At 34.5% G+C, this 23,099-nt stretch overlaps 1 protein-coding gene across 1 annotated transcript in view; it reads right to left on the reverse strand.

The window, feature by feature from the left end:
• The window catches only part of SREK1IP1 (SREK1 interacting protein 1), a 41,135-nt gene continuing 18,036 nt past the window's right edge, over nucleotides 1-23,099 (reverse strand). Inside the window, exons 3-5 of the mRNA XM_007079902.3 lie at nucleotides 20,376-20,519; nucleotides 3,319-3,391; nucleotides 1-310 (exon numbers count right to left, since the gene is read on the reverse strand). Coding sequence (XP_007079964.1) covers nucleotides 121-310; nucleotides 3,319-3,391; nucleotides 20,376-20,519 — 407 coding nt within the window. The 3' untranslated portion in view covers nucleotides 1-120. The remainder of the gene's footprint in view (nucleotides 311-3,318; nucleotides 3,392-20,375; nucleotides 20,520-23,099) is intronic.

A 23,099-nucleotide genomic window follows, 5' to 3' on the forward strand; every position in this document is an offset into this window, starting at 1 on the left:
TGTCTATATGGAAAAGGCTGTGGTTTATTGCAAAGCATGATTATATAGCAAATTCCAAGGAAGGTCAAATAATTTCTAAAACCAAATTTTAAAATTTAATGGCTTAGGCTGAAGATTCAGTTACTTTTTGCAGATCTCAGAAGGATTAGGGGTGGAAGAATGCTTTTCCTTTTTTCTCTTCTTTTTTTCCTTTTTGTGGTGTTTCCCCCTTTTTGACTTACTCTTTTTTTCTTTTTTCTTTTCTTTCTTCTGGTATTTTTGTTTCTTTTGTTTTGAAGTGTCCTCTTCAGTGGAACTGGATGAATAAGACCTATGGGCAATAATAGAGACTGACTGATAACTGCATTTATGGCTAATAGCTAAATTTAAATGGGATTTAACTGCCTGAAATCATTCTTGGAGCAAAGTGGGGTATAAACAAAGAAACTCAAAATGTGCTTTATATATTTGTATTCTCTTAAAATACAGACTTCAGAATTTTTGCTCCTTGGTCATAGAAGCTGACAAAACAAATAACTCTATTTTGCTCAACTCTAGTATTAAGTTTTAAACTCAGTAAGGATGCAATAATTTTTCTGTGATTTTCAGCTTTTCATCCTGTTGTACCCTTCAAAATCTTATAAGCTAAACAAAGTGGTATTTACCAAGCCTTTATCATATATACAATTCATTTACATATGCAATAACTTATTAGCATATTCTTTTTTTTTTTAATTTTTTTAATGTTTACTTATTTTTGAGACAGAGAGAGACAGAGCACGAACAGGGGAGGGTTAGAGGGGGAGGGAGACACAGAATCTGAAGCAGGCTCCAGACTCTGAGCACAGAGCCCGACGCGGGGCTCGAACTCCTGGACCGTGAGATCATGACCTGAGCTGAAGTCGGACACTTAACCGACTGAGCCACCCAGGCACCCCAGCATATTCTCTTAAAAGAGCTACAAAAGGATGCAATTATGTAAAAAGGGCTATATTTGTACCTTGGTAAAAATGGGTGAAAGCTGAAAATTAGCTAAATAAAAGGACTTCTGTTAAATTCCTGTTCAAGTGATACAGATGAGCACTTGCATTCCAAAGTAATTTTCACTAGTTACAAAAAGAGATGTTTTAAATGCATACAAGTAAATGAGGATGATTTATCATTATTCTTTATTTTTCTAATACTCCTCTAATACTAGATTTGGAAAAAAAAACTATGCAATTCCTTCTTCTAGTATTAAAAGAGAAAAGTAACAAAAAAAAACAGAAAAGGCATCTCTTAAGATCTTATATAAGTAGGTATACAACAATCTCCCCACATCCAAACTCTAAATGTGTCAGAAGACAGAAACTGAGTCAATTAAAAATAAAAAATAAAGACACCTTTTTTTTTTTTTTTTTTTTTAATGTTTATTCAGTTTTGAAAGACAGAGCGTGAGCAGGGGAGTGGCAGACAAAGAGGGAGACACAGAATTGGAAGCAGGTTCCAGGCTCTGAGCTGTCAGCCCAGAGACCAATGAGGGGCTCAAACGCACAAACTGCAAGATCATGACCTGAGCTGAAGTCAGTTGCTTAACCGACTGAGTCACTCAGGCGCCCCAAAAAAGACAGCTTTCTAAAAAGGTAGTGGTGAGCTAACCGTTAGAAGTTAAAGCCCGGGGCACCTGGGTGGCTCAGTCGGTTAAGCGTCCGACTTCGGCTCAGGTCATGATCTCACAGTCCGTGAGTTCGAGCCCTGCGACGGGCTCTGGGCTGATGGCTCAGAGCCTGGAGCCTGTTTCGGATTCTGTGTCTCCCTCTCTCTCTGCCCCTCCCCAGTTCATGCTCTGTCTCTCTCTGTCCCAAAAATAAATAAACGTTAAAAAAAAAAAAAAAAAAAAAGAAGTTAAAGCCCAAACTAAGAAAACCTGACACAGACCTACAGTAAGCAAGAAATAAACGCATGAGACTTCAAGTCTGTGTCTGCCAGTGATTCTCATGAATTACTTGACTGAATTTCTTGTTTAGAAACTCTGAGTTTTCCCTCATTTCTGTAATGCTGTATTTCTTTCTCCATTTTGTCTTACTTAGACTTCTGGCTTGTTTCCTGAGCTTATTTTCTCATGTATTCTCTTATTCCCTCTTCATCTCTGTTATTGTCAACTCTTGCCTGTTTTTCTGTTTTAAAGACCCTGCTTGACCTCTGGATTCTGAGTAGAGATTGTTTGTACATTTTTCTTTGGCTTTTTGGTCCTGGATTTTAATTTTTAAGGCCCGGTGTTAGACTTGCACATAACAACTCCAAGAGGTGGCAAAATCTCTGCTGAGTATGACTAGAAAATTTCATTTAATTTCAGGCCCTGTCTGAGGTCTGTGAGACCCAAAGTAGAGAGGCTCAAATAAATAATTTGTTACAATAAAACAAGTATCTTAGAATTTGGAAGAAAACAGATAATTTCATTTTGTCTATACACAATCCTTGCTGTGCTAATGCAAATGATTCAACAATACATTAGTCCGACTATAAAATACACTGACCTCTATCTTCCTATTAGCTTTTATGTTAAATATTATTTGACTCCCAACACTTGAGAGAAAATGAACTTTTCTAAATTATGAAGTAGCTGAGGTGTTGAAAGGTATGTATTAAATGCTCTATGAAGTTAACACCTGATTTTCAGAACTTACTCTATTAGAGAACTAGGGTCCAAGTCAGACATTATTATTGTCAAATACCTTAAAAGATATCTGTATATATATGTTTATTCTAGTATATATGAAACTGTACTTGTTAACCATAAAAGAAGCTGCTTCTTAATTCTTGTGATCAATTGCTTTAACCAGTTAGTTGTTAAAAGAGCTGATACTAAAAATTCATTGGCGCCTGATATGGGTTCTGAAAGACCTGAATGATTTTTTAGAATAAGTGGGTACGTAAATCCTATTAATAACTTTGTAACCATTGCAATGATATTTTGAGAATACAAATACTTAAGCCCCAACATTATATATATGAGGACAAAATATATATGTAAAGAATTTAGACATCATCCAATTAAAAGTGTGGCTGATGTTTTAAACTCTAAATTTTAGAACACAAATAGAATACATAAAAGAAGGGGGGGGGTATTATTTATTTATACCTTAATTTGCTCCAAGAAAAAAAATTCAAGGTGGCTGAGTATTGACTTTAGCTTTGATTCCTCAAGGACTGTTATTTTACTGAAACAACTGAATATCTGATCCCCATTAAGGAAAGAATTAGTGTTAAATTAATTGGACTACACACAAAATATAAAATTTTATAATCCATCTGGGATTCACAGTCCTGCTTTTAAAAAACAATGATGTTAAAAAATACCTTTTTCTTTTTTTTTTCAACTTGATTTTCTCTTTGCTTTTTGCTTTTTTCTTCTCCTCTTCTTCATTTACTCCTGTGTATTGAGGGGAAAGAATCAGGACACCATGAATGTGCACACTAATATGGTATGTATACAGTTTTTCCACTTTGGTTACTGGTTGATGAATTTTATTGGTTAGGAGATACTGCACTTCTCTTGTAACAGTTTCTCCTTTCTTGTTTTTCAAATTGAGGTATAAATTGACATATAACATTATTTATTTTCAGGCATACAACATAATGGTTTGATATTTGGACACATTCCAAAATATTTGCTGTAAGTCAAGTTAACATCTGTCACCATGTTACATACATACCAACAACATTTTTTTCATGTGATGAGGACTTTTAAGATCTACCCTCTTAGCAACTTTCAAACATACAATACAGTACTATTAACTACAGTCCACATGCTATACATTACAACCCCATGACTTATTTATAACTGGAAGTTTGTACCTCTTTTATTATTTTTTAAAGATTTTGTTTTTAAATAATCTCTCCACCCAACATGAGACTCAAACCTACAACCATGAGATCAAGTGTCCATACTCTATCCACTGAGCCAGCCAGGCACCCCGGTACTCCTTGACCAGCCTTATCACCTGCCTCTAACAACCACAAATCTTTTTCCTTTATCTCTGAGCTTGGCTTTTTTATGTGTTTGTTTCTTTTTTAGATTTCACATATAAGTGAAATCATATAGTATTTGTCCTTCTCTGACTTATTTCACTTAGCTTAATACCCTCAAGGTCCACTAATTATTTTTATTTATTGAGAAGCTTATAAAAATATTACATGCTTTTTATAAAAATTTCAACTACTACTAGGTACATTAAATAAAAAATTCAAGTACTCCACTGCTAATTCCTACACCGAATCAATGTCAACAGTTTGGTGGGTACTATTTCAGGTCTTAAAAAACAAAACAATACAATCAAATACAGTCTTTTTTTTTTTTTTTTTTTTTTAAATAGGCTCCATGCCTAGCCTGATGGGGCTTGAACCCATAACCCTCAGATCAAGAGTTGCATGATATACTGACTGAGCTAACCTGGTACCCCTCAAATACAGGTGTTTAAATTTTTCTTTTTCAAACAAAATGAGGATTATGGTATTCTAGGATGTTAAGATCACAGGACTGTAAAGAAATCTAATAATATTTATGTCATTGGTACTCTAGAAGGAAAGAATATATACTACTCTCTAACTTGTTTCTGAAATACACAATTTGGTGTTTTCTGTTAAGCTTGCTCTCCATACAACCAAATATGCACATACAATCACTTATACAAAATAGTTACAAATAAGTCCCAAGTTTTTCTCTTTTTTGAAAGATGGATAAGTGATATTTTACATGGCATATAAATACAGTGGCATGTATAATATTTTGCAACTTATTTCACATTTGTCAAAAATCAGTTGCACAGAAAAAAAGTTAAGTTGGACTTCTGCTTCTGGGAAGAGGAGTAAGTGTACTTTTCCTATTTCTCCCAGTAAGTTCAACAAAAAATACCAGACATTGTAAAAACAAACATAAAAACTGAAAAGTAGGGGTCCCTGGGTGGATCAGTCGGTTGAGTGCCCGACTCTTGAATTCGGCTCAGGTCATGATCTCACAGTTCATGGATTCGAGCCACCTGTCAGGCTATGAGCTAGCAGTGCGAAGCCTGCTTGCGATTCTCTCTCTTTCTGCTCCTCCCCTGCTTGTGCTCTCTCTCTCAAAATAAATAAGTAAACTTAAAAACAACAACAACTTTAAAGTAGAAATAAGACAGACTAGCTACGGATCTTGAAATCCAGAGAAAGACATGGGAGTGAGTTCTGTGGAATTCTTGCTTCCTTTAGCTCAGACTTGGAGCTGAAGAAGCTGGCAGCTTTGGCAATTCCAATACAGGTACAGATAAAAAGATTTCTCTAGCCTAAAGACCAAAACAGAGACAGCCTAGTGACAGATAGGTTGTAAGTAACAACGGCCCTTACTCAAGCCGAACACCACAGAAAAAACTGGCACAACCCCCACCCATGTCAGCAGACTCTGAGTGGGGAACCTAGACATTCCCCCTTATCAAGCTGTGATAAGATCTCCCAATTCCTCAGCATGAGAAGTCTAAGTAGGTAACCAGGACCTTTATCACTACCCAGTAAAGAGATCTCCACTAATAGTGTCAATAAAGACCACTTGGGAAGACTTGACTTCTGCTGCCAGCCAGTAGTAATGAGGTACCCCTCCCATCTATGCTGAAATGATGTCAGAAGATATCTAAGAAAGTCGGCGCATTCATCATCACCCAGTAGTAAGTAACAAGACCACTCCCACCATGGGATACCAATAGGGAGCTAGAACTCATCCCCTCACCTAGCAGTAACAAGAAGCCATGACCACTTTGAGTGTTGGTGGAACCTAAGTGGGGAAGTAGAACCTCTGTCTCCCCCTGGCAATAAAAAGCCACTTTCTCTTCTGGGGTGGTACCAAGGAAAATCATATAAAAGACAAGGTTTAAGGAAAGCCAACATTTCATAATACAATATAAACATGTCCAAATTTTGGTTGAAAAGAACTCATCAAAGTCCAGAACCAGGAAGATCTTAAATTGAATGAAAAATGAAACAATCAATATAACAACCAATGAAATATAACAATATAACAACAATGAAAACAATACTTTTCATTGAAAACTAATGAAAAAAAAATCTTGAAAACAGCCAGAGAAAAATAATATATTACTTATACGAATGAAACAATTAGAATGAAAGCAGATTTCTTATTAGAAAGCATGGAAGACAGAAAGAAGTGGCCATTTTTTAAATGCTGAAAGAAATGTCAACCTGGAATCCTCTACCCAGTAAAAATATTATTCAGGAATGAAGGAGAAATTAAGACATTCTCAGATAAGGAAAAAGTAAAAGGATTCATCACCAGCAGACAGACCCTAAAAGAATGGCTAAAGAAAATTCCTTAAATGGAAAGGAAATGATAAAAGAAGGAACACTGGAACATCAAGAAGAAAGAATAGAATAAGCAAAGCCCTGAGTACAACAGGCTTTCCTTCTCTTGAGTTCCTAACTTATGTTTGATTGTGGAAGCAAAAACTACACATTGTTTCATGTGGTTTTAAATGTATGTGGAGAATATATTTACGACAAGTGTATTGTAAAGGAAAGAGGGTAAAGGGACATAAAGGGAGGCATGGTTTCTACTCTTCGCTTGTCCTGGTAAAAAGACAATACCAGTAGATCGTGGTAAATTATGTATATATAATCTAATACCTAGAGCAACCACTAAAAATGCCATATAAAATATCATAGAAAAATTAAAAAAAAAAACACTATGGACACAATGTGTCTTTGACACTACAGATAAATTATACGCAATTCTATAGGTGTTCCAGTGACACTACAGATAAAACTAAAAAATGTTCAAGTAGTAATCCACAGGAAGGCAGAGAAAAAAAACAAGAATGGAAAACAAAGAATGAAAAACAGAGTGAACAGAAAACAAATAATAAAGTGGTAGGATTAGCTCTAACATATAAAAAATTACATTAATGTAAAAAAATACCAATTAAAAGAAAGTGGTTGGTAAAGTTGATTGAAAAATATGACTCACCTATACACTGCCTACAAGACTCCCACTTCAAAGAAGATATAGACACACTGAAAATAAAAGGATAGAAATGGATATGCCAAACAAGCATTATTAAAGGAAAGCTAGAGTGACTGTATTAAGATCAGATAAAATAGACTTCAGAAAAAAGAAAATTACCAGTGAGAGAAACGGCCAAATATAATGATAAAAGTTTCAACTCACCAATAAGACATATCCTAAATGTGTATGCACCAAACAATAGAGCTAAAAAATACATGAAGCAAAACTGACAGACCTTAAAGGAGAAACAGACAAATCTACAATTCTCTCAACAATAGATGCTACACATAAAGTCAGCAAGAATGCAGAAGAACTCAACAACCATCGATCAATAGAATCTAAACAAGATTTAAAATCACTCTACCCGACAAGAGTAGAATACACATTTTTTTCAAGTACCTACAGAACATAGACCAAGACAGAATATATCCTGTGTCATAAAACAAAACTTAACAAACTTAAAAGAACTGAACTCATACAGAGTTATGTCTCTGTCCTTAATGGAATCAAATGAGAAATCAGTAACAGATAACAGGACAATTTCTAAACAGTTGGAAACAAAACAACACTTTTAAATAATCCATTGGGCAAAGAGGAAGTCTCAAGGAAAACAAAACATACTTAACTGAATGAAACTGATATATATTAAAATTTGTGTAACACAGCTAAAGCAGTGCTGTAAGGAAAATTTATAGCACTAAATGCTTAGGATAGAAATGAAGAAAAGTTTCAAACTGATTACATCTTAACTTTGATCTCAAGAGCCTAGGGGGAAAAAGCTAAATAAACCCAAAGCAAGTAGAAGGAAGAAAAATAATAAAGCACAAGAATTAATAAAATTGAAAAAAAAAACAAAAAAATTAGAGAAAAAGAATGAAACAAGTAGCTGGTTCAATAAAATTGACAAATCTCTGGAAAAATGTGAAAGAAAAAAAGACACAAATCATCAATATCAGAAATGAAAAAAGGGTTACCACTACAGACCCTATATACATCAAAAAGATAAATGAAAGCTATGAACACCCTACAAAAATAAATGTGACAACTTGGATAGTATGGACCCCTTTCTCAAAAAACAAAATGCCACAACTCACCTAACAGGAAGTAGATAATTTCAATAACCCTTTAACTATTGAGGAAATTTAATATCTAACTTTAAGACTTCTAAAAAAAATCTTCAGGCCCAGATAACTTCACTGAAGAACTCTACCAAACATTTAAAGAAAAATAAACACTACTTTCATACAAGTCTTATGCAATTTTATCCAAAAATAGAAGGAAATTTTATCAATACTCTATGTAACTCTTACTCTGATTCCAAAATTAGACTAAAATAGTACAAAGCAAGAAAACTACAGACCAACATCTTTCATGAATACAGATGGAAAAATCCTTAACAAAATTTAGCAAATAGAATTCATGGATACAAGGCTGGTTCAATTTTCAAAAATTAATTAATATAATCTACCATATTAACAAGCTAAGAAAAAATCATAATATCATACTGATCAATGAAGAATTGGCAAAATCTGACAACCATTCTATAATAAAAACTGTAAAAAAAATGGGAATAGAGAGAATATTTCTCAACTTGATAAAAGGCAACTACATAAAACTTTCCACTAAAATTACACTTAATGGTGAAAGTTTAAGTGCTTTTGCCCTCTAGGATTAGAATCCAGGTAAGAAAGTCATCTCTCACCACTCTTTCTCAATACAGTACTATAAGTTTTAGGTATGGCAATAAAACAACAACAACAACAAAAGAAAAAAAAAAAAGAAATAAAGACATAGATTAAAGGAGAAAAATAAAACCATTCCCATTTGCAGATGATATGATGGTTTACATAAAAAATATCAAGGAATCTATAAAAAATGAAATTATTGAGTTCAGCAAGGATATAAGAGAAAAAGAAAGGTATTGCCTTTCTACACACTGGTAATAAATACACAGAAACAAAATTCAAAATACACCATTTAGGAGATAAATTGCCTGCTGTAACCGCCCAGTTGTGCCTGTCCACCAGACACCCACTCTCGCAAGAAGAAGCCTCTCTTCACTGTGCTCAGTCTCTGCATCCCTCCTTTGATTGGGTCAGTGGGCTTATTTCTCACAAAAACTACACAGTAATCTATGTAAACAAGTGAAAGACCTACATAAATGGAGAGACAGACTAAGTTCTTGAATTGGAGACTCAACATAGTAAAGATATCTATTCTCCCTAAACTGAAATACATGTTTAATGCCATTCGTGTCAAAATCTCAGCAAGATTTCTTTCTAGACATAGAATTATTCTAAAAATCTATATGGAAAGAAGAGAAAGTAGTTAAAATATTTCTGGAAAAGAATAAAGTGGGAAGAATCAGTCTACTCAATTTCAGGACTTATTATATAGCTACCATTAATCACGACTGTTGGTGGTGGTGGAAGAACAGACACAGATCAAGGGAACAGAAGAGAGAACTCAAACAAACCCACACAAATATGACCACCTGGTTTTTGGCAAAAGTACAACAGCAATTCAATGGAGGAAAGATAGCTTTCCAACAAAGAGTGCTAGAATAATTGCTTATCTTTTTTTTTTTTAACGCTTATTCATTTTTTGAGAGACAGAGACAGAGCAAGAGTGGGGGAGGGGCAGAGAGAGAGAGAGAGGGAGACACAGAATCCGAAGCAAGCTGCAGGCTCTGAACTGACAGCACAGAGCCTGATGTGGGGCTCGAGCTCACAAACCATGGGATCATGACCTGAGCCGAAGTTGGACGCTTAACCGACCGAGCCACCAGGCGCCTTAATAATTGCTTATCTTAAGCAAAATAATAAAACTTGTCCTAAATATCTCATCTTCTACAAAAATCAACTCAAAATGAATCATGGACTTAAAGTGAAAATGTAAGACTACAAAATTTTTTGGGGAGAGTGCAAAAGGTGATTTTATTAAAGCATGGGGACAGGACCGTGGGTAGAGAGAGCTGCACTGGGGTTGTCAAGAATGAATGGTTATTATATACCATGGACTTGGAGGAGGTAGAGTCAAAAGGTAAGTTTTCAAAAAGATTTTCACATGCTAAAGACTCACAGACTACTGGAAGCCTAGCTATTGTCAAACTAAGGTTGTTGTTCTCTCTAGCAAAGCATTAAGACAGTAGGGAGTTCCTGGACTTAAGGCTATTAATGGAATTGCCTTTTTCTTATGAACTGGTGGAGAGTCTAACCAGTTTAACCATTTGTTTTTTGTCCTTTCTTGTTTTGGGATAGCTGGGAGTATCCAAGGAATATCATATATGTCCTACCTGGGGGGTGGTGTGATACCTTGTAAAAAAAAGTAAAGGGGACCATCTTTGGGATCTAAAGATAGGAAGAGTTCTTATCTTTGACACCAAAAGTAATCTAAAAAAGGAAAAATTGAGAAATTGGATTTTATGAAAATTAAAAACTATTACACTGTTCAAGACCTATTAAGAGGATGGAAAGATAAGCAACATATTAAGAGAAAGTATTTGCAAACCAGATATCCAACAAAGGACTAGAATCTAGAGTACATAAAGGATTCAACAGTAATGAGATGATGTTTAACATCATTAGCAATCAGGGAAATGTAAGTTAAAATCACATTGAGATATAACTTCACACCTGTCAGAATGCTAAAATATATTTTTTTTAAGTTTATTTATTATTGGAGGGAGAGCATGAACAGGGGAGGGACAGACAGAGAGGGAGAAAGACTCCCAAGCAGGCTCTGGGCTGTCAGCATGGAGCCGGACGTGATCTCCAGCTCAAGAACCCTGAGATCATGACCTGAGCCGAAATCTAGGTGGATGCTTAACTGACTGAGTCACCCAGGTGCCCCTATCAGAATGCTTAAAAAAAAAAAAAAAAAAAAAGACAATATCAAATTCTAGTGAGGCTGCAGAGAAACTGGGTCATTCATACATTTTTGGTAGGGAAGTAAAATAGTATAGCCACTCTGAAAAACAGTCTGGCAGTTTATTAAGAAACTAAAGATACAAATACCATAAAACCCAACAATTGTACTTCTGGGTATTCATTTCATAGAAATGAAGATTTCTGTTCACCCAAATCCTGTTAATAGCAGCTTTATTTGTAATAGCCCCTAATGGTACACAAGTCAGATATCTTTCAGTGGGTGAAGAGTTAAACAAACTATGGGATATCTATGTGATAAAACACTACTCGATAATTAAAAGAAACAAAATACTAAAATATGCAGCAACCTCAGTGAATCTCTAGAGAATTACAGCTAGCTGAAAAAAATCTAAAAAGATTATATACTATATGAATCCATTCATAAAACATTTTTGAAATTACAATATTACAGAAATGGCAAATTTTTGGTTGCCAGAAATTAAGAAGGTAGTAAGGACAAGAGAGAAGTGGGTGTGGCTTTTAAAAAGGCAATATGAAAAAATAAATAAAAAATAAAGATTAAAAAGGCGATATGAGTGATGCAAATATTCTGTATCTTGACTCTACCAATGTCAGAATCCTGGTTGTGATACTATACTACAATTCTGGAAGATATTATCATTGGCTTGTAAAATTATAAAATTGGCCTGTCAGTTTCTAAAACAGCCTGCTAGAATTTTGATTGTGTTTAGTTTGAATCTATAAATCAAGGGGGGGAGAAATGACATCTTAAAAATATTTAATCTTCTATTCCATGAATATGGTATATCTTTTGATTCATTCATTAATTTCCCTCAGCAATGTTTTATATGCTTCAGTCTTGTGCATCTTTTAGTCAGTTTATCCCTAAATATTTCATATTTTTAATGCTATTATAAAAGGTATTTTTAACATTTCAGTTTCTGATTGTTTATTGTCACAATACAGAAATACAATTGATTTTTTGCCCATTGATTGATCTTATATTCTACAACTTTGCTAAACTTCATTCTTAGGTTATTAGGTTCCAGAAGTTTTCTTTGGTAGATTTCACAGGATTTCTACATAGACGACTATGTCATCTACAAATAGTTTTCACTCTTTATTTTCCAATCTGGATGCCTTTGATTTCTTTTTCTTGCCTTAATCTTCACCACAAAGTTGAGTAGTGTTTAGAATCTTCACCACAAAGTTGAGTAGAAGTGGGAAGAGTAGACATCTTTGCTTTGTTCCTTATGTTATGGAAACATTCAGTCTTTTACCATTAGGTATTATGTAATCTTCCAGTTTTTTTGTTTTTGTTTTTTGATGTCCTTTATGAAGTTGATAAAGTTCCCTTCTTTTCCTAGTTTACTATCAAACTATCAGAAATGGACAGTGGACTTCTTTGAATTATTTAAAATACTGTAATTATCATCTACGTGTTCTTTTGTAAAGAGCTGTTAAAAATGATGAATTACATTGTCTTGTTTTAGAACGTGAAACAAATCTTATACTATTGGGATAAACTTTACTTGGTTATATTATCCTTTTCACATATTGTTGGATTTGATTTGCTAAAGTTCTTTTAATTGCCTAAAATTGCTTAAAATTCTGTTTGTGCTTGTGTTTATAGGAATCTCTACTTTTCTTGTAGTTTCTCAGAGGAATGCTGGTCTTAAAAATTGAGTTGGAAAGTTCTCCATCATATTCAATTTTTAAGATCTTATGTAGAAATGCCATTATTTCTCCTTCAACATCTGGAAGAATTAGGAGAGAAGTCATTCAGCTATGGAGTTTGCTTTGTTGAAAGTTTTTAAGCTAACCATTTAACTTCTTTAATAGATGCAGGCTATTCAGTTCATTTTTTGAGAGAGTTTTTATAGTTTGTATGTTTCAACTAATTGTCTTTTATCTAAGTTGTTCAACTTATTGGCATTTCCACAATATTCCCTTATTTTACTATCTGTATAATCTGTAGTATTATCACTTATTTCATTTCTGGTATTGTTTCTTTGTTTTGTTTTTGTTTCTTTTATTTTTGTTTGTTTTTGTTTTGATTTTTTTTGTTTTGATTTTTACCTGATCAGTTTGGATAGCAATTTTTCAATTTTATAGATCTCAAAGAACCAGCTTTTGGTTTTACTAATTTTCTCTATTGTTTTCCTATTTTCCATTTCAGTGATTTCATCTCCAATCTTTTTATTATCTTTCTTCTGCTTACTTTGGGTTTCATTCACTTTTCTTTTTCTAGTGTGTTAAAGCAGAGGTGAAGTCATAAATTTGAGATATTTCTTCTAATACAGGAAGTTAGTGTTATAATTTCCTTTAGGTACTGTTTTATGAGCATCCCATAAATATTGTGTTTTTATTCATTCAGTTCAAAATACTTTGTAATTTCCTTTTGCATTTTTTCTTTGACCCAGTGGGTTATTTAGAAGTGTTAGGTTACATATATTAGGTGAATTTTCCAGGAAGCTGTCACTATATTTCTAATTTAATTACCTTGTGGCTAGAGAATATATTTTGCATAATGTGAACCCTTTAAAATCTATCAAGGCTTGTTTTATAACACAGAATAAGGTCTATCTAGCTAGACATTCTGTGTGAACCTGAAAAAAATGTGTACTCTGCAGTTGTTGGGTGAGGTGTTCTATAAATATTAAAAAGGTCAAGTTGGCTGACAGTGTTATTCAAGTCTTATATCCTTTCTGATTTACTGTCTACCTGTTCCATCAATTATTGAGACAGGCATAGTGACTGACATCTACAACTGTAATTGTGAATTTGTTTATCCACAAGGATTTTCCGTGGTAGTTCTATCAGGGTTTGTCTCATATAGTTTAAATTTGTTATTAGGTACATAACCACTTAGTATTCATAAATACTTAGTATTCATATGTCCTCTTCACTAACACTTTTATCATTTTAAAGAAACCCTCTTTATCTCTAGAAACATTCTTTGTTTTGAAATTGACTTGATCTGATATTAGTCACTTTAGCTTTATCTCGAGATTTTTTTTTTTTTTTGTAGCTATAATAAGCTCAGAATGACTACTGTAAACATGCCCCTTCCCAAAGTTATAAGAAACAAAGCAAATACATAGCTATGGGAAAAATAACCTCTTCCATTTAGGAATGATGGATAAAGAGTCCACTGACTAGATTATATAGAGAAATTAGTTCTAATAAAAACAAAACAATCCCAGAATTTAAGACATCTTTTTTCCTGGCTACTACCCTTAGGAACTAGCAGTACTTACGATAACAGTGTATGAGAATTCAAGCACTGAAGATGAAAGTTTGATTTAGACAGTTCAGTGTTTCTATACTATCATTCTTAAAATGATTCCACCTCTATTGAAGGTCTTTCTGAGACAGGATATTGAAATGTACACAGGCATAGGGAAAAGAATTTGAGTTTCTGCAAAACAGGAATTTCTTGCTAAAAGATACAAACACTGGAGTAAAAAATTGAAGGCAAAAGCCTCCTTAGCACTTAAATTTTTTGACAATCAACAAGAGTGGCAGTCTCTTGTGTGACATACAGAAGTCGGAGGATATGATCCTGTGCTTGGAGACAACTCTGTAATAATAAGAAAAAACCGTCCAGTAGTACCTGCAGGGTCAGATACCAGATCTTTGTCTGCATATGTCACCAGGTTTGTAGCCACTCCGGCTGCTTTTAAATACTTGACTAGATAGTTCCCAACCTAGATCCATTCATCTAAATTTCCCAATCACTGCTGAGACTTCTAATCAACTACTTTGCAAATATCTTTTGTAGTTTTCTTATAAAAAGTACATTTTGAGCCAAACAGAGGTTTATTTCAATTACCCCATGGATTCATGTAAGCCCTATCTTTATGAACCCTGAAACCACCAGTATAAGTCATTTACTTGAATCTGATTCCAGCAGTTACTAAAGGAAATAACAAATACAATTATGGTAATATGCAAATATCTCATTTTGGCATTTTTTCCTGGGCAGTGTTCAGTATCAACCATCTTTAAATGATATCAAGTATGAATTTAACATAAAACTTTTTTTCATGTGTATTTATTTTTGAGAGAGAGTGTGTGAGGGTCCGAAGCAGGCTTTGCACTAACAGCAGAGAGCTCAATGTGGGGCTCGAACTCAGGAACAGTGACATCATGACCTGAGCCAAAGTTGGATGCTCAACCGACTGAGCCACACCTAGGCACCCATGACATATAACTTTCTTTTATCTATCTATCTATCTATCTATCTATCTATCTATCTATTTATTTATTTAATAAAACTTTCTTAACCAAACCAAACAATCAAAATAACCCCAAACCTCCAAATTTGTCAAAATATATTTATTTTCTGGACTGAAATAAAAGAATATCATAAAATATTAAGGGATGTATGAGTAGAGGAATACCTCCTAATTACAGGTAAATAGCTAATTAACATTAAATAACACTAGGTAAAATAGAATGAGAAAAAAAATCCATACTCTTGAACTTCTTGGGTCCTTTGTAAATAGTAAAATTTTACCTTGACTTTCTGTATATTCTAATATAAACAGGGCTTCAAATATTTGCTACTATCATATACAATTCCAAAGGAAAGTTTCTCAGCAAGTTTAAAACACAGTATAAAACCTTAACAAGTTTCCTAGAGTATTGTAGTGTCACTAGACAGTAAGCATTTTCACACATAAGCATACACATACACACATTGTGAGTCAATAAGATTGTATAATCCTTATCAGACACTGATTGTTCAATCTTTCCCTGTTCACAGCACTGGTAACACAATTTTAGAAGGTTGTACAGGTTCCAGATTGTTGATTATAATAAAACTGCAATGATTGTACCCATCCATGTCAAGTCCTGCTCTCACATTTTCTAATTTGTGTCAAAAAATTGATATATTTGTCATTTAGACTATTTTCTTTGTTTTAAATGAAAGATTATTTTCTTTTAATTCCCTAAGTATATAAAATGCATTGAAAATATACAATATAATAGAAATAAATACAAACAGAAGCAAAAAAGAACATAACATACAAAAATAAATTTTGGGTTTTATTTTTTGGTGACATTTATCTCTCCTCCCCTTTATGTCTCTGTTTCATGAAAGCAGAACAACTAATTAATGTAAGCACATTAAAAATTCTTAGCTTTCTCCCGGCTCACTATTTTTATTGTCATTAAAAATAAAAACAAAAAGCACACACACACACACACAAAACTTAGTCAAGATAGTTGGTACAAGAGCTCCCCACCTTGAAGAACCAAGGCAGGATTCAAGGAACCCTCAGGAGTACTAAAGGATATGGCATGAGAACTCACAATCAATAGGTCAGTGTTTTACCCTGACCCCATCAGACATCCTGAGCAGTAACAGAAAGTTATCAATGGAACTAAGAACCACAGCCTCTACACTCCCTTCTTCCCTGTATTTAGGAACCAATTTATTGTTTATTTGAGTGGCAGGAGGTGGGGGGGGGGCACTGGGCTTCCACTAGATAACCATGAAATAAATTTGCATCCCCTTAAAAATGTTTAATGTTTATTTATTTTTGAGAGAGAGAGACAGAGAGAGAGAGAGAGAGAGACAGAGCATGAGTGGAGGAAGGTCAGAGGGAGGAAGACACAGAATCTGAAGCAGGCTCCAGGCTCTGAGCTGTCAGCACAGAGCCCAATGTGGGGCTTGAACTAACGAATGGTGAAATCATGACCTGAGCTGAAGTCGGACTTAACTGACTGAGCCACCTGGATCCCTTTTATAATACTTTATTACTGAAATCTGCATGATATACAGGAATGAGCACTCTCCTGAGTGGGAGTCATGATACTGGGAAACAAGTTCTGAGCCTGTAAGTGACCATAGGCAAGTGTACCTTTTTAAGAAAGAAAATCTACATTGAGTCAGTCATTTTCAGCGTGAAAGTAAGTTAGGAAAGCTGATTCGAACAAAGAAGTTTTATCCCTTCCTGGTGATTATGGTATGTTAACTCCCTCCCTTTCCTGCCAGGGTAGATTTGTCCCAGGTGTTCTGATTGAAAAATCACCTCTAGAATAAACCTCTATTCACGATGACAGGGTACTTTATCCTTCAAGATTCATATGGTGAAGGAAAAAAAAGTGAAGAACCAAAAGACTACATAATCTCCACGGTAGGAGAGCAGCACACTACAGTGTAAACAGTATAGGACCAGTAGGCAAGAAACACAGATCACGGTGCTGGCTTCACTATGATGAGTTAGTCACTTGGGAGTCATCTGTCTTCAGTTCCTTTTCTGTAAAAGTAGGTTTAAATTAAGGTTTAAATTATGTGTTTTCTAAGAGGTTTACTAATTCTCAAGTTTTTGTTTTTGTTTGGTTTTGGGATTTGGGGGGTGGCAGTTTCTGTTTGTTTTTTGTTTTTAGACACAGCAGTGCAGATGGATGGGATAGAAACTGTCCTTGTGGAATTGGCAATCTTGGGCTTTCTCTCCTAGAATCTTCAGCTTTGCTCCTTCAGCCTGCTCTCTATGCCTGGTGCCTGTCTTCCTGAGATCTCCTTTACAAGTGACCTAGGGACTCCCTTCCTATCTCCTCTACTTCCTATATAAAGTCTTCTTTCTTAGGGTATATTCCCTTACTTTGGTAGAAACCTCTGGAATCAGTGCTCTCAGAAAGGGTATGTGAGAGATAATTTTTTTTTTTTTTTTCATTTTGAATGTCTGCCAATGCCTTTATTCTATTCCACACTTGGTTGATAATTTGGTTGGGTATATCATTCTAATTTGGATACAACTTTCCTTCAAAAATCTGAAAGCATTATCCACATCTACTAGCTTCCAGTATCACTTTAGAGAAGAACAAAGTTATTCTGACTCCTGATTTTTTACCTATGACTTGTTTTATCCTTGACTCTGGAAATTTCAATTATATTCTCATTTCCTATGATATGAAATTTTGTAACAGTGTGCCTTTATGTGAGTCTAATTTTAACACTGTGCTTAGTACTGGTTGAACCCTTTCATCTGGAAACTAATGTCCTTCAGTTCCTGGAAATTCCTTCTGTATTCTCTATCTGGGACTCATGTGAATGAAGTATTTCCTAGACTGATTCTTCAATTGTCTTAACTATTTTTTTCCTTCCCTTGTTTTGCTTGTTAGATTTCTTTATCTTCCATCTCTGTTAAGTTCTTTATGTCTGCTTCTTTTTTAATTTCCAAAAGTTCTTTTGCTGATTTGTTCTTTTTATAGTATCTTATTCTGTTTCATGGGTGCTATATCTTATCTTTCTATAAAACTGGATATTAATGATTTCTGTTTTCTTCTCCTTTCACAGCCTGTGTATCCTTCAAGCTGACTTTTTTTGTTCATTGGTTGGTTTTAGTATCTATATTTCACTTGAGAGTCTTTCCTCAGAAATTTAGTGCTTGTTGATTGTCTAAAAAGCTGAAGCTTTGAGCAAGCAAAGCATGGAAATCTCAACTTAACTGATAATGTGACTATGTCACGTCTTTGGTCATTATCTTTATTTCTTTTTTCTTAGACTGGGCAGATCTCCCAGAGATGGATCTTCAGATCTTCTGCCTGGGTGATACATGTCTGGGAACCAAACAGGTGAAGATGGCTGGAAGGTTCTCACCTTTAACTTACTGTTTTCATCTGTGTTTGGTATATCTCAGTTTAAAGACCCTTTGTTTTACCTGTCTAGAAAACGGAGCTGCAATAGCCTAACTGAGGTAATGGAGGGAAGCCATCTGGCTTCACAGAGTAGGGAAAGGTAACTGAAGGGAATTGCTTCAGATTTTTAACCAATTCCTGTTTTTAGCTTTACTGACATCCTCACAGAGGTACCTAAGGATACTCATTATCAAGTTGTTTGGGAGTTTTAAAATGTGCACTATCAGGTTACTCCTCAGATTTCCTATTATTAAAGGACTGAACTTTCTCAAGTATGCAGTCCATTGTCACTAAACCCAACTGCTTTTCATAACTGTGTTACTATTGCTTCCTACCTCATTTTGTCTTTGTGCATTTATGTTTTTTTTTTAAAATTCTTCCATTATCATTTCAGTGGTGTTTCAGTAGGGAATAAAATCAAGTATATATACTCAAGCAGCTACTTTTACTTGAAGCTGTATATACTCAGCCTTAGTGATCCTCTTTGAGACTCTCTCCCTCTTCTGCCTTCTCAGTTTGTCCTAGTACCCTGGCGTTTGACTTTTCATTTACCTTCACTAGATATAATATGGAAAGCTTAAGAAGTTTTAAGGTGTTTTTTGTTTACTGTTCTCTGATAATCTAAAGTAAGATTTTAACTTTTTGTATCTCTCATTCTATGCCTAAAGCCATATTCAAACAAGCTGCATTTTGATTGTGTGACATCTAACATATATCATTTTGAAGTCCACAGTGTATTTTCACATACAGCATTACACCGTATCCCTAAAAGCCCCACTTCAAGGATAGGCCATTTTATATACAAGATGGGAAAGAAATGATTAAACAGCAGGTATACAATCTACTCCTTCTGTGAGGAGAGACGAGCATGCCCCCAACAAAAAAAGAAGGTAACTTGGTCAAATCTCTTTGTAAACATGCTAATGACAGACCTCCTGGAAACAAATTAATGGTGTTTGCTAGCTAGAGAATACCTTTGGGGGTGGAAGGTGGAGGGTTGCGCTTTTTCTCACAGTTCTAAAAGCTAGAAGTCCACAATCAAGTTGTTGGCAAGAGAATCCTTATTTATAGACTGCTTATAGCATGATGTACTGGATCTAAGATAGTTTATGATATATAATCCTGGAATCTATGGATTTATGCGGCATGGCTCACTGGAAAATGTAACTATATGGACATAACATTGACATGTTTCATGATTAAATGACTTTCTTTTGTGTAATGAAGAAACCTCATGTTAATCTTGGCCAGAATGGGTTGTGAAGGAGAAAGAAAGAAAATACCCAAGGAGCTGTGCTGGTGGCCCTAGAATTTCTGCAGTTTTCCCTATGCTTCATGATCATTTATGTACTTGAAATTCTTAGTAAAGCTTGGTACTGGCTAATATCTCTGATTTGAATTAGTGTGATTTGACAAACTGATCTTTTGTGTTATCCTGTAAGGAAATTAAGGTTCACAGGGGTTAAACAACTTGTTGAAAGTCACGTGCTAAAAAATGGCCAAATGGGTCTAGAAACCAAGTCTTAAATCAGATTCTTTGTACCATGTGACACATCTTAGTGTGATGGAAAAACAACAATAACAAAACCTGCTTTGTGGAATGAGAAATTGATGTGCCTCCTGGTTCTAACACTGATCTGCTGTTTGATTTGGGGCAAAGTACTTACAACATCCAAAGCCTATCCTTACCTATGCAGTGCCTCTTACATAAATACACAAGGTATCTTAATGATAAGTATAACAGAACAATAAATAAACATTACATAATAAAGCAGAACATTTAGAAACATTTTTAAAGGATGTAGGGAAAGAAAAGTATTACTTACTTTTTTCTTGTAATGCCTGCAATTTATTCAGTTCTTCATTCTCTTCATCACTCTCTTCACTACTTGTGCTGCTCACATCCAAAACTATGTCCCTTTTGGGGTCTACTCGGAGAAAATTGCGGCATTCAAATGTCAGATGACCAGCTAAGTAAAACAAACAAAAATGTAAATGACAAAATAAAAGATACCTAAAGATACTCATTATATTTTTATTATATATTTTTATTTTGTTGCCTCAGGGTTAAACAAGTTACAATTTTAATAGTATAATGTTTAGTTTCAACTTTTATTCAGTGAGTAGTAGTTTGCTTTTTCTGAATACACCACTCAGAGAAATTTTTCCTGTTTTCCCTATGTACTTAATTGCATAGCAACTACATAGCTTTCATCTAATTAAAGGTGTCATGACAATATAATTGACTGTGTTTTTCTAAAGAACCCTTAAAAATTTAATTTTGAAAAACAATTTTCATTCTGACATCATTCACCTCCTAAATTTGATCCCTACAAGAAAACTACAACAGTTACATATTTATGACATGATACAACTTAAAAAAAAAATCAAACATTACAAATACCAGAGAAGTACGGGAAATTATATAACCAATATCCAAGTGCCTATCCACTCACATGTTAACATTTTGTTATTCAATTAGAGTGTTTTTTTTCCTTAATGGCAAGTGTTTGCACACATGTGCGTGCACACACACAAAATTGGGGGCATTGCACCATTCCTTAGAACCCTGTCCTAATCCCATTCTATTCTTTCTTCAGAATTGGCATACTGAAGTTGTATTTATCTTTCCAAAACAGCATATCTGATTATTTATTTCACATAAACTCAATTATACTTACCTACCAATCTGCAACTAGTGTTTGCCACTCAATATTATATTTTGTGATTTACCTATATTAACATAAGTAGATGTAACTATCTCATTTTATCTGATGAATAATGTTCCATTATATAAGAATACGATTTATTTATCTTCTCTACTACTGCTAGAATCTTAGTTTGCTTTCAGTACTTTGCTACTATAAATAATGCTGAAATGAGTAGCCGTACATGTATTTTCTGCACACGACATTGTTTCTCTAAGGCAGCAACTTTCCTTTTTTTTTTTTTTTCTATGATTCACTGATGGTAAAAAATAACAGTAAAACTAAGTGTATTGATATATACATCCAAATACAAATACACAGTAATACACAAATATGAAACAAAAAGTGACCTGAGTACTACATTTGATATCCCAAAACAAAAAGCAAACAAAAATAAAAACAACAAAAAAGTGCTAACAGTAACCATGCAATTGATTCCACAACACACTAATGACTCACCATAACTCTGTGCTAGAGTTTATTTCTAGTTCTCTCTTGGAAGTTCTAGATTTATTCAAGAACATCTCGTGTTAGAGTCCTAATCTTAGGTAGGACCCTGGGCCTTGCTTTTATCCCCTGCACTCTGCAAACCCATGAAAACCCAAGTTCAAGAACACTGGGTTCAGGAAATACTCTTAAGTCTTACCTCTTAGAGTTTCTGCTTTACTTTGATTATTGTCCTCTGAGCATTCTCTAATTATTTTCTTCCTAGAACACTATTGTATCTAAAATATGTACTGCGCATTTTACACAAGTTTCTTAACTGCTTGCAAAAGGATCCTGTCTGCCATACTGCTGGAAATAAGTTTCCTTCATTATAATTTCCTTTCAAATGAATCATTCATAAGTATTCTTTTCAGTTTCCAAACATATGGAGTTTTCAAATTAAGTTTTTGTTGATTTATAAAGATATTACACTGTTATCAGAAAGTAGGGTCTGTATGATATCAGTTATTTGGTATTTGCTGAGATTACTTTTGTGGACTATCATGCAGTAAATTCATGAAATGATTTGGTATGCATTTTAAAAGAATATATATCACTCTGTTGAATAGAGTGCTATGTCTATTCTGTTGCTCAAATCTTCTCCATCTTATTAATTTTTTTTTTTTTTTGCCTAATAACTTCTGAGGGTATAATTTTTAAGTACCTCTATGATTATAGAGAACATAAAGGTTGTATCATAAGCTTCTCAATTATTAAACATAACTAATTCCACTAAGCTTCATATCCCTATCATTATGATACCCAAAAATGAAGCCTTCTGAATCTATTTATCTTCCTTGAAGCCTTACCCTCATATTGCTGTTACTGCTCCCCTGACCTACAATCATCACCCCCTTCTCCCCCTATCTTTTTTATTTTATTTTTTTATGTTTATTCATCTTTGAAAGACAGAGAGAGACAGAGCACAAGCGGGGGTGGGGCAGCGAGAGAGGGAGGGGGACAGAGAATCTGAAGCAGGCTCCAGGCTCTGAGCTGTCAGCACAGAGCCCGACGCGAGGCTCAAACTCACAAACCGCGAGATCATGACCTGAGCCGAAGTCGGATGCCCAACTGACTGAGCCACCCAGGTGCCCCTCCCCCAATCCTTTTATGACAGCTTCTGAAACATGCAATCTTTAGTGGACAAATTGTGTCACCTCTTTACAGTTTGTTCCCTCTCCCACTTGTTTTAAAGGACATTTGGCTCTTCCCTGAGAACACTTTTCCACAGCTTATCTCGGTATTATTAGTATCTTCCAGGCTCCTTAATACTGTTTCTCAATATAGCAGTCCTCTAATCTCCCATGCAGCTCTCTGTTGCTGTTTAATAGCCCGTCTACTGAAGTCTTTGGAATC

The sequence above is a fragment of the Panthera tigris genome, chromosome A1 (assembly GCF_018350195.1).
Source record: "Panthera tigris isolate Pti1 chromosome A1, P.tigris_Pti1_mat1.1, whole genome shotgun sequence".
Lineage (NCBI taxonomy): Eukaryota > Metazoa > Chordata > Mammalia > Carnivora > Felidae > Panthera > Panthera tigris.